Raw genomic sequence first — 17,023 nt, 5'->3', positions numbered from 1 at the left:
TCTATCCGAAATCTCTCTCCCGGCTCCCTCCCTGTCTCGGCTAGCCACTCTTTACCACTGTACCCACTAAATGTGACTGATCTGTCCCTGTACAGAATGATACTGTCCCCTTGTCTCCTCTTTTCTGTTTGTGACAAAAGGTGCCATAATTAGAGCATAGATTGTACCAGTTAAGAATTTTTAGGTGAAGCAAAAATAGGCCAAATTTGCTCATCACTAAGAAAGTTGTTGCGCACATTAGTTAACAGGGGGCTTACAAGAATGCTGCAATTTTTGGAAAAAAAATTGTGTTGTAAGTTGCGTTCAAATTTTGCACGTTGTAGCAATCCTTTAATGTTTCATGTATTTTGGCCTGTATTGCTGAAACCATGAGTTGTGAAAGTAACTGGATTATGAAAGCTATTTAATTACATCAATGAGCATTCTAACAATCTAGGATTCTTCTTCAATTTCACAGTTTTCTGGCAAGCATGGGCTACACACTGCCAATCGCACTGATGATTACGTGGGTCCTCTTCATCTCTGCATTTGTAAAGAAGATTGTACATGAGAAAGAGATGAGGTTGCACGAGGTATAAGCTTCCTTTCGGAATGTGTACAGAATGTTAGCTGGTATTCCAAAGGCTTTAAGGAAACCACGTGCAGACGTTAAAAAAGAGTGGATGCAGCACTCCAAATAATTTTTATGGCCACCGGCTTAGAGGCTCCATAGACATGACTGTATGACATAATAATTTCATTTTAACCCAGCCCTCCCACATGTTATATGAGAAATAATCGGTCCACTGCATATAATAAGTTGGAAAGCAAATAGACAATCTAATCCAAGTAAGGACCCACTGGTTATAGAATGCAACATAGCCTGTTTAGAACTTTTAGAACTGTAGCCTTATTAGAACAACAAGATCAGCTGCATTATTTTTGCTTTCCATAACTGGTCAGTATTATGTCCTATTTTATATTTAGTGTTTTAAAGTCTTTTGTGTTCCAGTAACTGCAATAATAAGTATACTCACTTTTTATACCATTTCCTTTACAGTACATGAGGATGATGGGAGTCAACTCTAGCAGCCATTTTTGTGCTTGGTTCATTGAGAGTGCATCATTTTTATTAATAACAGTCAGCATCCTAGTTCTTCTTCTGAAGTTCGGCCAAATTCTTCCCAGTAGCAATGGTTTCATCCTATTTCTCCTCTTCCTGGATTATAGCTTAACGATTATTGCCATGAGCTACCTCATCAGCGTTTTCTTCCACAACACCAATGTCGCTGGACTTAGTGGAAGCCTGATCTACATCATTACTTTTTTCCCTTTTATTGTCATTGCCACCAAGAGTTCTGTCTTATCCTTTTCTGCTAAAACATTGCTGGTAAGTTTATATGGGCAATGGGTTAAAAGTGGACATTTACAGTGTAAATACATATATAGTGCTTGTTGAAGGTTTGTGAACCCTTTAAAATGTTATATATTTTTACATGAATGTGACCCAAAACAACATCTGATTTTCATGACATTTCATGAAAGTATACAAAGGCTAAAAGGCTAAGTAGTTTTTAATGGATTGTAATAAATAAATAAAAAAAAATAACGTAAGCATTTGTGCATGTTTACATATTTAACAAATGACATTCCCCCCCCCCTTTTCCTATTTTGTTATGTACTAAAACCATTGAATTCTACAGAGCTTATTTATTATTTGCTGTGCAAATGTGTGTCCTATTGCCATTCTTTAGCTTAAATAACTGCGACCAAGGCTACACCACAGTTCATTTATATAAATTACAATTAAGCCTTTTGAAGCAAGCACACAGTTTGTACCAATGAGGGCTAACACTGTCTTATGTTTAATGTTTGTTGTTGATGGTACTTTTATGAGAGACTAAAATACAACACGAGGCTATATTCAGTGTAAATGTTTAGAACATGAAAATTGTATTGAAGTTAATGGGAATAAGAGAAAAAGATTTCTCATCAAATTAAATCAAGGACATTGTCCTACTTAATTATGCTCTGTACTGGAGCTAGACCTAATTGCTTGGTATGGCTCCATGCAGGCTAACTTAGTGGGTAAAGGTGGCTATACATAGGCAGATGCTTTCATTTGGTGAGGTCACCAAACAAGCAGATCTGAGCCAGATTTGGCAACCCCTGTTGCTGATTATTGGTCCAGATACAGTGGGGCCTAAAGAGACCTATCCACCTATGACAGCAGCAATGTACTTATGCATTGCTCATCTGATTGTATTGTTGGCCAGATATTGGTAATTGGGATTAGGAAAAGAGTATTTTAATAAGACTTTAGATTCTATGTTACTATTGCATTTATAGATTTAAAATTAGGTTTAAGACAATGCCATATATTTATACCATATACTTGCATTATATATACAAACTAAATTATGCATACAGACTTCAATGTATCTCAAGCTATATTTTTTATATTGTTATATAGTGTATTTTTTCTCCAACGGCACTGAGCAATGCAATCCAGTATGTGGTTTATTATGAAGAACAAAGTGTGGGTGAGTTACATTTTGTGAAGTGAATTTCTACCACCTTTTTGTAGCTTATACATGATATATATATATATATATATACACACTCACTAGGATAAGGCGTGTGTGGATGCTTATTTACCCTGTTGGATTAAATTATAGGAAATTGAATGTTACAGTCCATAAAAGTATTGGTGACTGTTACAAGCAGACTTTCATACATTGGTAAAGTCGTCATGAGACAAGGAAGGGGGTGAAAAAATGCTGGCTCACAAACTGGGGTGTGGGTACAAAAGGGATCATTTACAAAGGGCCTTCCAGGGTGAAAAGTAAAAACACATACATTAACACATCTTTCACCCTGTCCCCGATGGGCACAGGACTTTGTTGGCCTATAGGTAATTGATCAACAGCAGTGTGACTTCAAATATCCAACTTTACATTTATTTAGTTATAGTTTTGCACTTGTTACTTTTGTTAAGAGGTACTTTTGTTACCTCTGTTGTTGACATGTTACATGTGTTTTCCTAAATACTGTCAAGAAGTGAGATATAAATAGTTGTATGTAGTGATGAGCGAAATTTTTTGGCAGGCGTAGATTTGCGGCAAATTCCTGTGTTTCGCCATTGGCATAGGCATGGGAGTGATGGTTAAGAAGGAGTGCAGTTCTGTAACCACTTTCTATAGATGCACTTCATTGCTTTTGCTCTTCACCTGAATAATTGCTATAAGTGACATGAAGTGATGCTGGCATTACAAGCAATGTAACATAACATTCTATTGGTTACAAAAGTGTAGAAATGGATTTGGCAAATTTAGCTGTACAGTTGTATCATTTGAAGATGACTATGATTTATTTTTGCCTTTTCAGGAATCCAATGGAGTAATATGTACATATCCCCACTGCTAGGGGACTCAATGACTTTTGGGTGGTTATGCTGGCTCTTATTTATAGACGCCATGATTTACTTCCTTGTTGGGTTTTATATTCGGATGGTATTTCCAGGTAAAATGAATGTCCTTGAGATTTCCACAAAAAGCTGTATAAATATTTACACACTTTGAAATAGGCCATGTTTTAAATACAAATTATCTACTTTCTCTTCAGGAAAATATGGAATCCCAGCTCCCTGGTATTTTCCCTTCCAGATGTCATTCTGGCTGAAATGCTGTGGATTGGAGTCTCTGCGCCCTACAAAATCAAGTGGATTAACATTTACCAATATCATGGCAGACAACATATATCATAAAAAGGGTAACTATCTAGAGAATGAAATGGTAAAATGAGCACTCATGGCTTATCAACTAACATTCTAACTTTTTGCAGGTGCTGAAAATGATCTTTGTTCATTAAATGAACAAGAACCCAACGATCTTACTGTGGGAGTCTCACTTCATGGTTTAACAAAGGTTTTCCAGTCCAAAACTGCTGTCAACAATCTAAATTTAAACTTCTACGAGGGTCACATAACGGCACTTTTGGGGCACAATGGAGCTGGAAAAACTACCACTCTGTAAGTAGGTCAATACAAGGGTTAGACTTGCCAACTACCCCAAAGGCTTGAGTTGCAACCAAAGTGAAATAAAAAACTATAGAGATAACTGATATTTGATTAATGATAATACTTACAGAGCCGCTATTAATCAATCAGGAAATATATATAAAAAATGACATATGACATATGATTAAATAAAAAAGAAAATTGTAATTAGCCAGCAATTAGTTGCAAGGACACAGTATATTTCCCAAACTAGTATTTATTCAAAATCAAAGCTTTCAGTTGGTTTATAAACTAAGAACCATGTTATTTCAAAGGAACAATAGTTAATATTTTATTTTACACCTTTAAAAACAACTCTCTTAAATCATTATATAAATTGGATTCACTCATATGGCCATATGCAAATGACAGCTTAAACTAGCATAGATATTTTCTTTCAGCAGGGGACTCAATGCAGTTTCTTATAATCTTCAAATATTCTTTAATTTATTTTCTCTTAAAAAGAAACCAAAGTAAAGCTTTCAGTAGGCTGAAACAGTATCTCGTTAGGTGTTTTATTTCAGTCTATGGATAATGGCCAACATCATTCAAACAAATAAATGTGCCTGCAACAAATTATCTTATACTTTTTAATTGAATATAAGTGGAACCTTTAGAAAATAGGGTAGAGCTTAGTTAATAGAACCTGTACCAGTGTACTATTTCAAATAGTGTAATGGCCACAACATATGAATTTGATTAACTTTAGATCTCAACAGTGATAAGGCTCTGAGCCTGACAGCCATGCTTTACAAGCTCTCTCATAAAATAAATGAGGAAAATCAGATCCTTTAAAATGCTCTTAAGGAAAAACTATAGAGACTAACTGCACTATGGTTTATACAAAAAAATTTAGTAATGGCGAAATGTTTTTGGCAAAAGCATAGAAATGATTTGAATTTATCTAACCGCTTCCCAATGATTTCCTTTGTTTTCGTTTTCTCCAGTTCCATGTTGACAGGTCTCTTTGGTGCCAGTTCTGGTACTATTTATGTGTATGGTGATGATATTAGAACAAATCTGGATCGTGCCAGAAGCAACATGGGGGTCTGCATGCAGTATGATGTTCACTTTGATCATCTTACCACAAAGGAACACCTGCTGCTTTATGGTTCTATCAAAGCTCCTCACTGGACCAGGGCACATTTACACATAGAAGTAAAGAGGTGAGTGGCATAAGATTGCTATGGCACCCCTTCTCAATCAAGGTCCCTTACATGTGAAGTCATAAAAACAATAAGAACCACAGGGCCCACTCTTCATCTTTTTAAAATAAATAATAAAAGCCCAACATGTTTATTTTCTATTTCTTATTTTCTTTTTGCTTACTCATACAAAGAACTACTTTAATTGTGTCCTGTTAAGAAAATGTGTCACAAAGACTTACTACTTGAAATATATGATCCTGAAGAATTGGTGATTTTTTTTTGTAGCAAAATATCCAATGTCCTGAACTTTCCATTCAGTGGTCCAGAAAAATGATAGACTGTAGCAAACAGCTGCCTCATTGCATTTATTTTGCTAAAGGAAGATCTTTATTAATTATATTAATTATATTAATTGCAAACTGTGAAAAGTTCTATACACACAACACAATTTAAGTGTAAATTCCCATTAAAATACTCCATTCTTGCCTCCTTCATGCAGCACAATTTTACAATTGTTGAATATGTTGGAGAGCACAAAGTATGAACGTATTGCCCAGTGGGCCATTTCATGGGGCTTTAAAGTTATCCTTAAGAACTCATAGGCAAAAAATTATATTGTTGATTTTTTTTTTTGCAGGAATTTGAAAGATACAGGATTATACAATCACCGCCACAAGCCTGTGAAAGCCTTATCCGGTGGCATGAAAAGGAAGCTGTCCATTTGCATAGCTCTAATTGGTGGTTCCAAAGTTGTGATCTTAGACGAACCAACCACTGGTGTAGACCCCTGTTCAAGACGTAGCATTTGGGAGGTCATATCCAAACAGAAAAAAGGTTAGAGAGAAGGCCGTGTGCGCTAAAATATCAATAAACTATACACTTAATATTTTGATCTATCCAAAACTGGTGAATAATATAAGACAAGGCGTTGTTAAGCTATGAGCAAAAAAACAAAAGAAAAAGAGACCCAGCCCAAATATTGCACTCAAGCATTGTTTAAAGGTGAAAATCATTGCCCAAGGGCTTTATTAAATAGAAGCATCTTATATCCCAGTTACAACATTTCTAGTAAAGATACAAAATAATCCTACACAGAATGACAGAATACAGGTATTGCAGAGTACTCCCTTAATGCGATGGATACAGGATTGTTTGGTACCCAGTATGTGCCAACATTTTCCTGGTTGCCATTAGTTATGTCACCAGAAATGTCAATGGCTTGTTGCTATATTGTGTGCAGTGTCTATATTTTTATACATACTCTTAACCTATGAATTGGTAAAAAAAACTGGGTGCCAATTCATTATGGTTTGGGTCTCCTAAATCCCCCAATTCTCTTTTTCAGTTAAAGATTAAAACATAGCAAATAAGTTAATCATTTTGGTCTTGTGAGGATAAAGATTAAGAACAGCTGTAAGAGCATTACTAACACAAGAAAAACATATTTCCAGAGTGTGCATCTACTAAATGATGATTGTGACCTTGAATTATTGTGACCTTGGCACAGAAGCCAAGGTCACAATCAAATCTAATATAAATTAAATCACTGAACAATCATTTCTGACATTTAAGCTTATTTGCATAATTAGTTCACATAGTAAAAAAATTGCTCTGTGAAGCTACAAGTTTATTGTTATTGTTACTATTTATTACTTATCTTTATATTTAGGCCCTCTCCTATTCATATCCCTGTCCTTTTCAAATCACTTCCTGCTTGATAGGTTAAATTGGACCCTAGCAGCCAGATAGCTGCTGAAATTCCAAACTGGAGAGCTACTAAATAAACAGCTAAATAATTCAAAAACTGCAAATAATAACAAATGAAAATGAGTTGCAAATTGTCTCAGAATAGCACTCTCTGCATTATACCAAACGTTAATTTTAAGGTGAACTACCCCTTTTAAATCTTGTTAAATGACCTTAAGGTTCTTTATTACAGATAAAACCATAATTTTATCCACCCACCATTTGGACGAGGCAGAGGTGTTAAGTGACCGGATTGCATTCCTTGAGCAGGGAGGCCTGAAATGCTGTGGGACCCCCTTGTATCTTAAACAGAAGTTTGGCAGCGGGTACCACCTCACTCTTACTAAAAAGGTACAATGCTTAATTAACAATTGCTTAATTTCAAATATATAATTGTATCTGCAAATGTTCTATTTAATCAGAAAAAAAAAATAGTTTCCTGCTTATAATGGGGAAACTATAAGGATGATAAAGACTATTTATAGAATTCAATAGATCTTCATGTAATTAATAAAACACAGATTTTATCATTGCCCTTCTGAGATACAATAGGATACAGAAAATGCATCCTTTTGGCAAACAAAACAGGCAAATCAGCTGCATTGATTCCTAATTTTATTCATACAAAAGGGTAAAATACATTTAATTGCCTAAGAGCTAATATGAATAGTGATGAGCAAATTTTTTCGCTAGGCATGGATTCGCAGCGAATTTCCACATTTCACCATTGGCGAATTGTTTTGCGAAACTTCCCTGAAAATTTGCCGTGGAAAAATTTGTTGCACGGAATTTTTTTTTGTCATGTGCCAAATGGGCGCGGTCGCGAAAAAAGCACGGGCGACAAAAAATAGACGTGGGCAACAAAAATAGACGCGGCGACAAAAAAGACGCGGGTGACCAAAAAAAATTGCACGACAAATGCGTTTCGTGAATTTTATGGCGAAGCAAAACTGGACAGATTCGCTCATCACTATTCTTGACATGTTTGTATCACAAGGACATAGAACAAATGTAAGGAAAGGTACTGATGAATTTTGCATGCATAACCTCTGGGTGCCAGTGAATGTAGCAGCTTCTAAGTTTACTTGTGTAGCCCCCATAATCCTTAAAGGAGAATGCAAGTCAAAATTTAAAAAGCATACTGCCCAATAGTCCTCCTATTGTTTAGTAAAAACGCCACACTTTTTGCACACCTAATCAAATATTTACTCAGTCACACTTACTTCACATTTTCTAGAACAGGCAGCCATCTCTAAAAAGGTATTCTCCCTTCCTTTCCCTCCTTGCTTCATACTGCACATGTGTTTCATTCCCTCCCCCCCTCCCCTCTGGCATATCTGCTTCTGATTGGCTGGTGGGTATGTGTAGCTCAGAACAGGAGACAGGATCAAGTTACACACATGCTCAGAGAATAGGAAGGCTGCCGCTGGCGCCTACAGGAAGGGGAGAGAGATTTCAGTGATGTCACTGTAGTCTTCACACTGCTGTAGGCTGCCAGCACCATATCTCAGAGAAGCAAGCAGGGATCTGGGAATTTAGATATGCAGTAAGTACTTAAAAAGAATGCCTTTAGACATAAGGTGGCCACACACGTGGCGATTTGCGATCGGTCGCACGAAATATTGTACAATCAGCCACAAACCGTTCAGGGCTAAAACGGCAGATAGGAAGGTAGAAACAATAGGATTTCTACCTCCTTCTGCCGATTCAGCGCTGAAGGCAGATTTTGATCAGGCGCCTTCTATGGCGCCCGATCAAAATCTTTTAACTGGTCTGATCGGCGAGTCGACCGATATCAGCAGCCTCCTGCGATATCGGTCGACTCACCGACTTGCCATACACGCACCGAATATCGTACGAAACGAGGTTTCGTACGATATTATTGGTGCGTGTATGGCCAGCTTTACTTTTAATTTATATTAACCTTTCATTGTCCTTTAAAAAAAGAATATTGTGATTGAAAGCAAGAAACCAACATTAATGAAGTCTTCAGAGATTTCCAAGGCAATACAATTACATACAGATATACTTCTCTCTTTCCATGGAGACAGAAGGTTTGCAAACAAATTATTGCTCTCATGTTTAGCCATTTGGCACACCTCTGCTATAAGCATGATCATGACAGAACAGACTTGGTAGACATATGCTTTAAGGTATTTAAATTGGGAAAAAAATACTAACCTAATTATGATAACATGAGATATCCATAACATGGATAACATTGATATGTTTATACCACTGCCATAGATAATGCTGATAATCTCCAGTTGCTGTCTGTTATCCACTAGGCCCATTTCCCTTTGACCAATAATACAAACTGGAACTTAGCATTTTCCCAGATATATACCTGGGATGATTTATCAATGAACTGCCTACATATACCTCAGTTTTTCTGGTACAAAGCAGCATATTTTGTCATTACAGTAAAATCCACAAGCCAACAGAATGCAGACAACCACAACAATGTTGCATACTTCTCATGGTGTGCATCATCAGTTTTGCTGCTAGCTGCCACTAAGGACAATGGAATGTGTTCTTTAAAAAAATTGCCTGGCATGTCTGGTCTGAACTTTATTCAGAATGACAAAGCAGGGCATTACATTGACAAAGGCTTGCTGTGGTTCAGTAAACCACATTAACCTATCAGTAGATAGATTTTACTGACCTTAAACAATTATGAAACAATCATCACTGCATATGTAATTATGTCATCACCTAAAAAAAAAAAATAGTCTGCTGCACATCAAAAACATACTTTATTAATGAGGTCCACCTTTTGTTTCAGTTCCCAAATCGAGAGAACCAAGAAGAATGCGATGTAGAGTTGGTGACTGATCTCATAAAGTCACATATTCCAGAGGCTTGTTTGAAGGAGGATGTTGGAGGAGAACTAGTGTACCTCCTGCCTTCATTTAATGCTGAAATTTCTGGGGCCTACTTATCTCTTCTCCAAGCTTTGGATAGCAGAATGAATGACCTCCATATTGGGTGCTACGGAATCTCAGATACTACCATAGAAGAGGTACAGTATTAAAGACTGAGTCTGATATCAGTATATCGGTCATGTTACTTCATCCACAACATTTAAAGCCTTTACATTTAAAGGAACGGTTCAGTGTAAATATTAAAGTGGGTAAAATAGATAAACTGCACAAAATAAAAAATATTAATAATATAGTTAGTTAGGAAAAAATATAATTTATAAAGGCTGGAGTGAGCAGATGTCTAATATAATGGCCAGAACTCTGCTTTTTGCTTTCAGCTCTCTAACCTCTTAGTTAGTCAGTGACTTTGGGGGGGGCACATGGGGCATAGTTGTTCAGTTAGTTTGTGAGCATGCAGGTCTGATTCAAAAGAGAACTTACTGAACAGTTACAGTTATGTCCCATATGCCCCCCCCCCTCAAGTCACAGATTGGTTACTGACTGCTAATAGCTTAGAGAGCTATAAAGGAGGAAGTAGTGTTCTGGTTATTATGTTAGACATCTATTCACTCCAGCATTTATAAATTACATTTTTGCCTAACTATGTTGAAAATGTTTTTTTTTATTTTGTGCAGTCGGTTTATTTATTTTACCCACTTTAATATTTACACTGAACTATTCCTTTAAATGTTATTATGAGGCCATTATCATGTGCTAAGTACATGCTGTGGAAATTCATCTGTGCACTAGACATTATTATAGTTAGAACAATAATACTTAGTTACTAGTTACCAATGGGTGGTTACTGCTCAGAAATTCCTTTTGCTACTACACAGGTGTTTCTCAAGCTGACTGATAACCTTGACGAAGATGAACAAGATGCCATGGCTTGGTCCAGCACAAAGACGGTGGTGCCTATACCTAATGAAGAAAATTTGCATGTACAGGATGAGCTGTCTTTAACCAACTACAGATTTACAGATAGAGATGGTATGATATCACATACACCTTTTTTCAGCTTTGGAATCAAGTCACACTTGTATATGAAAGCATATTTTCTTCTTAGTAGGTTCTGGTAATAAGACAATATTGTGAAACTATTTTTATATGTTGAAATACATATATATATTCATGTAATCTGTACCGTTAACATAACATTTCAAGCACATTGTTTCTTTTATTATGTTATATAGACCAACCCCTGACGAATGAGGAAAAGCTTACTGGTGTGTCTCTGCTCCTCAAGAAAATCATGGCCATCTTTATTAAGAGGTTCCACAATTCCAGACGAAACTGGAAAGGCCTTATATCTCAGGTTCTGCTCCCTGTTCTTTTCGTTGTCATTGCCATGGGGCTAGGGTCACTTTCCTCGAGTGCTGTATCTTTTCCAGAACTCCTGCTGACACCCGATCTTTATGGTACATCTTCACAGTCAGTGGCATTTGGGTAAGTACTGAAAAGAGCTATGTGTTGCATATTTGTTGTATCAGGTTATTATGGATATAGGAGACAGTGTTTATGGGTTTCCATGTTTTTGATTATTTACGTTCACTGATAAGCTATTGGTTTTGGTATACGGGTATAGGATATGTTTTCCAGAAACCCGTTTCCCAGAATGCTCAAATTATGGGAACACCATCTCCCATAGACTCCATTTTAAACAAACAATTCTAATTTTTAAAAGTGATTTCCTTTTTCTCTGTAAAAATAAAACAGTAGAATGTAGTTGCTCCAAAGTAAGCTGCATGAATCCATATTGGAGGCAAAACAATCCTATTGGGTTTATTGTAATGTTTGAATTCTGTTTACCAGACTTAAGATATAGAGATCCAGATTACAGAAAGACCCCTTATCCAGAAAACCCCAGGTCCTGAGCATTATGGATAATGGATCATCACTGGTGTTGCTTTTATGTATCTGTTTCTTAACTTAGTTGTATCTTGTGGTAGTGTGAAGATATTTCCTAATTATTAATTGTTCTTATGTATCATTAAGGTTGTATAATGAATCATCTTCTAATCTGGTCTCAGCAATGAATTCATTTCCTGGCATAGACAACTCCTGCTTGAACCAAAATTCGTAAGTATTTATGTATTGTTTTCTGACCTACATTAGTAACCCACAAAGGTAAGATTTATGAATATGGCATTGTGGTTCATGTGCAAAAACAATATCAGTAAAAGTACAAACACCTACTGCACTCTTTTAATCTCACCACACTACTAACCTCAGCAGAATTTTGTTACATGGGGCAGAGATATTAATGTTCATATGTTTCCTGAAACAAACTTTTTAGCACTAAAACATTGAGTATTTGGATAATTACTGTAAAACACAATTTTTCATTATTTATCAAGTGTAAAAACCACTCTAATGCCAAACTTTCCAATTTAAAAGCTGGCAAGATCATGTAGAAGTCAATGGGAGCTCTCGTTATTAAATTGTAAAACCTTTATTTAATTCAAGGTTTTAGAGGCTTATCTGGATTTGTTTTGTTTGTAATTGCATGAAAATGATTACAAAAACAAGGGTTTCGGGTTTTCATATGTATGTGTGTGTGTATAATTTTATTTATAAAGCGCTACAAGGATACGCAGTGCTGTACAATCTCACAATATACACAATTACACATAGGGAGAAAAAGTGTTATAATAAATACAATAAATAAGTATAAATACACAGAGATTAAGTGCCATGTGGTATGAGACACAGTATGAAGAAGGTCCCTGCCCCGTAGAGCTTACAGTCTAAGTGGTTGGGTAACATACAGGCACAAATTGGGAGGTAAGAGTGCACAAGGTATGGCCATTTGCCCTTAAGCGCAAGACTAGACAAATGTTTTGGAGCAAAAAACAATAATGTTTTTGTGCTCCAGAAGGTTGCATCTGAGATTTTCTTGGAGAGTGAGTGTTCCCTACGGAGGGATTCAGGGATAGAGTTCCAGAGGTAAGGAGCAGTGAGATAGAAAGGTTTAAGACGAGAGAGCGCAGTGGGTGTGGATGGTGTAAAAAGACGGAGGATCTGAGAGGAGCGCAGGAGACGACCAGGAACGTACAGGGAGACCAGTGAAGAAATGTAGTGAGGAGCAGAGGAGTGAAGGGCTTTGAATGTTAGCAGAAGGGTTTTGTATTCTATCCTTTGCTTAACAGGCAGCCATGCTAGAGAGCTTAAGTGAGGCTGAACAGGTTCCCTCTTTGGACAGATCAGGAGGATCCTGGCAGCAGAGTTTAAGACTTGCTGGGGAGATTGGTGGGAGTAGTACACTGCCTACCCAAGTGTACCCTTGGTACAGGCCTGCTTTGATCACAATCATGTTATATATTTTGAAACTTGTTTGCAAGACACACATAGATATTTAACTAAGAGTTTATACATTAAAAATGTGATTATGCAGTCTACATATATAATCTATTTCTTTTGATATTAACAAACTAATCATTGGGAAGTATGTGCCTTTTCTCTGTACTATATCAAGTTTTCTGGGAAAGGATGTTGCCTTATATTGTTATATTATAGTAATAATATTGCTTAATATTGTTATATTTTAGTAATTGCTTGAGCCAAAATGGTTTGGGTCTATGGACTTCTGACAACCAGTCGCTTTCATATGGTTCCTGCAACTGCTCCACTGGTGCACCGGTAGGTAGAATAAACATTTTTCATTGACACTGGTAAAAGAAAGCATTGCATAGCATCAATAGACCATAGCAATGCAAACCATTTCAAATTATTTTCCTTGTCTTTCAACTTTCTTTTTTAAGATTTATGTGGCTTAATTTTTTTGCAAATTGCAAAAAGAGGGTAGGAAGTGTCTTTGTGCCTCTAGAATGAAATGTAAAGAGTCACCCTCTCACTCTGAATGCAGCACTATCTGTGTTGGGCAGTGCTGCATACAGAGCAGGGGAGTAGGCAGGCGGTCCCTGAAACATACCCTAACTTGCACATTATTTAGATGTCCAGGGCAGAAATACACTGGCCCAACAAAGGAAAAAGAAAAGACTCCAAATTCATAAACCCTATTTGTGCTTTTTGTCTAGTAGTTTCTACATTTATTTGTGTGATTAAGCACAAACTTTTGCTTCTGCAAGAACTATGAGATATGCAGCTCCCATAAGTTGCAATGTTACGCTTCTTTCACACTCCTAGTAAAACCCTTTGCATTTCTTACAACCCCAGTGTCCCTGGCATGACTCCTTTTTAAGTGCACCACCATCCACAGAATGTTAAGGCCATTCGAATGATCTCCTCCCCTCTCATCACTGTGACATTTCTCTCTCTACAGATTATACCTTCTCTTACTGCAACAATGGTGTAATTTCCCATTGTTGTTTGCTCCACTTTATTTGCTGTGAACTGAAGTCAGCAGGCAACAAATAAATTAAGCAAGCAATAATTTTGGTGCCTTTAAATTTCCTTCTTCTCTTTTGTCTTCACTGGAACTGACTTCAAAGCCACTGCATATAAAGTTATAACCCACACCCAGTCAATATAGACCCTTCCATACAAGGGACCAAGGTCACTGCAAACACCCAAACCAGAAACATCAACAATGTAATCCTGCACTGCACTATTTAAAATCTCAATCTAAAGAAAAATGATTCTATTACAATTTCAAATAATCTGTTTTAGTTTCTACCAGATTTGTACTGCTATGTATATTCTTTGTATTATGCAGGTATGTGATGCATCTTCAGCTGCTCCACCTCATCGCCGGACTTTCTCTGAGCAGATGCTTTATAATGTCTCTGGATATAATATGGAAAGCTATCTCCTGACCACCAATTTACAGTTCATCCAAAAGCGGTAAGCCTGAGCTAAACAAACAGGATTATAAGAATTGCTCAGTTCTTTAACTGTCTGACCCTACAATCTAATCTGTATGAAGCAAAACATGCAAGGCTAGCTCTCAGATTCAGTCTGAGCAAACTGTATTGGCAATGCTAATAAGATGAAAATCACATTTGTATGTATTATTTTTATTATTATTAAGCATTTATAAAGCACCAAAATATTCTGCAGCACTGTACAATAAGAGGGTTTATACATACACAATTACATACAAATTAAGATACAAAGCAGCCACTAACCGATACAAGAGGTGAAGCTGGGCCTGCTCAAAAGAGCTTACAATCTATAAGGAGAAGGGGTTGAGACACAAGGTGTGGGAATGGGCAGGTAGGTAAGGTGAGAGATGTAGGGTATTGCTTTTAGCAGCACATAAAAGCTTTGATAAACCTAATGGATGGTAAGCTTCTCTAAATTGGCAGAGAGGCATGGCAAAGCAAGAGCAGTTGCTGAGGTGTATGAGCCTGAGGTGACATACTCTGGGGGAGAAGGCCAATTAATAGAGAGTTACAGTAGTCCAGAACTGATATGATAAGAGAAAAAACATTTTTGCAGCATCTCGGGCGATAAATGATCATATTTTGCAAATATTTCTTAGGTGATAGTGACGTGAATGGTGACTAGATATGTGGAGTGAAGGATAGGGTAAAATCGAGAACAACCCCAAGGCACCTGGCCTGGGAAGATGGGGTAATAGTGGAATTGTTAAATATGATAGATACCTTAGGGAGGTTATGGGTGTTGGACGGGGGAAAGAGAACCAATTCAGTCTTAGTGCGGTTTAATTTAAGGTAGTGTTGGGACATCCAATTAGAAATATCAGACAGGCAGTAAGAGATGCAAGTTAAGAACTCTGGGTTGAGACCAGGAGAGGATAAATAGATCTAAGTATCATTAGCATAGAGGTGGTAATGAAAACCATATTAGTTTGCCAAGAGAGGAAGTATAGAGAGAAAATAATAAGGGGCCCAGGACAGAGCCTTGAGGAACCCCAACAGAAAGAGGTAAGGAAGAAGATGATGCTCCATTGTAAGATACACTGAAAGAATGATTTGTGAGGTAATATGAGAACCAGGACAAGGCAGTGTTGTGACGGCCAATAGAATAGAGGAACTGGAGGAGGAGAGAGTGATCAACAGCATCAAAAGCAAAAACAATACTGATAATTGCCTCTGCTAAAACACACGTAGAGACAATTATCAGTCAATGATCAGCTTTGTCTATCTTAGTAGCAACGACAAGTAGCTGCTACTAGTAGCTCTGTGAGTCTTCACCCTTAGGATGGTTAGACCAGTTTCTGTGGAGTGTTGTTATCTAAAACCAGATTGTAGGGGATTCAGCAGGTTATTGTCAGAGAGGAATAGCGTCAGTCAGTTGTAAACTAGGCGCTCAATTAGCTTAAAGAAAAGGGCGCAAAGAGATAGTTCAGAGGTTCCCAAGATTGGAGGGATCAAGAGAGGGTTTTTAGCAGAATGGGGATGACAAGTGTATATTTTATTTGGGAGGACAAGATTCCAAGTAATGGGTGGGCAGGTAATAAGGTGAGAGGAAGTGTTGAAATTTCCTCTACAGTCACAGGGGAGAAGGAGAAAAGAAGGAGAAAGAAGTGACTGGGTAGCATGGAGGAAGGGAGGTTAAAGGCTAGGGGGACTTCTGATAGTGTCAATTTTATTTATAAAGTGCTCGGCAATATCTTGAACAGTGACAGCAGAGAGTTGAAGGTAGAAAAAAGTTGTGCAGGTATTTAGAGGTGGAGTTAATAAGTGAAGTAAAGTCGGTTTGGCAGAGGCTGGTAAATTAGGAGAGCAGATTTGTTGCTGCAGAAGTCCAATTCTGACCACATAACCACATTTATATGTAATTATGCAGATATGGAGGATGGAGCTTTGGCATCCCATGGGTCTCAAGTAAGCTGGAAACACTTGTACCTCAAAATCCAAATATGACAATAAGCAAGGTAACAAAGTCCATCATAATGACTACTTATATTGTGCTGTTTTTACCATAGTAACAGGTCAAATGCAACATCTATAAGTATTTTAATATGGCTCTTCTTGTTAAATATTTTGTTAAAATGTCCCATATACAGTATTAGCTCATTTGATAGATACTGATAAACAGATAGATAAGAGCTACATACAGTAGATAGGTATATACATAGTCATTAGGTGCATAGATAATGGACAGAATGCAGGAAATACATTTTTACAATGATTAAGATAGATAGCCACACATAAAGTGTTAATAAAGGGAAAGGTATTTTGAGAGGTTTTTCACTGCTGGCTGCTATGGCTCTTATTGTTACTTTTTATTGCCTCATAGCA

The 17,023-nt window shown here is 37.0% G+C and overlaps 1 protein-coding gene across 2 annotated transcripts in view; it reads left to right on the top strand.

The window, feature by feature from the left end:
* The window catches only part of abca12 (ATP binding cassette subfamily A member 12), a 102,295-nt gene that overhangs the window by 68,242 nt on the left and 17,030 nt on the right, over nucleotides 1-17,023 (top strand). For both annotated transcript variants that reach the window (XM_031892984.1, XM_031892983.1), the window contains exons 28-43: nucleotides 458-572; nucleotides 1,040-1,369; nucleotides 2,453-2,522; nucleotides 3,367-3,501; nucleotides 3,604-3,750; nucleotides 3,823-4,009; nucleotides 4,984-5,202; nucleotides 5,822-6,018; nucleotides 7,124-7,281; nucleotides 9,716-9,952; nucleotides 10,691-10,844; nucleotides 11,048-11,300; nucleotides 11,850-11,933; nucleotides 13,403-13,493; nucleotides 14,530-14,657; nucleotides 16,569-16,656. In XM_031892984.1, coding sequence (XP_031748844.1) covers nucleotides 458-572; nucleotides 1,040-1,369; nucleotides 2,453-2,522; nucleotides 3,367-3,501; nucleotides 3,604-3,750; nucleotides 3,823-4,009; nucleotides 4,984-5,202; nucleotides 5,822-6,018; nucleotides 7,124-7,281; nucleotides 9,716-9,952; nucleotides 10,691-10,844; nucleotides 11,048-11,300; nucleotides 11,850-11,933; nucleotides 13,403-13,493; nucleotides 14,530-14,657; nucleotides 16,569-16,656 — 2,593 coding nt within the window. The remainder of the gene's footprint in view (nucleotides 1-457; nucleotides 573-1,039; nucleotides 1,370-2,452; nucleotides 2,523-3,366; nucleotides 3,502-3,603; nucleotides 3,751-3,822; nucleotides 4,010-4,983; nucleotides 5,203-5,821; nucleotides 6,019-7,123; nucleotides 7,282-9,715; nucleotides 9,953-10,690; nucleotides 10,845-11,047; nucleotides 11,301-11,849; nucleotides 11,934-13,402; nucleotides 13,494-14,529; nucleotides 14,658-16,568; nucleotides 16,657-17,023) is intronic.

This window comes from Xenopus tropicalis, chromosome 9, assembly GCF_000004195.4.
Source record: "Xenopus tropicalis strain Nigerian chromosome 9, UCB_Xtro_10.0, whole genome shotgun sequence".
Classification (NCBI taxonomy): domain Eukaryota; kingdom Metazoa; phylum Chordata; class Amphibia; order Anura; family Pipidae; genus Xenopus; species Xenopus tropicalis.
The sequence above is the reverse complement of the archived record's forward strand: the minus strand, read 5'-3'. Positions and strand labels throughout refer to the sequence as shown.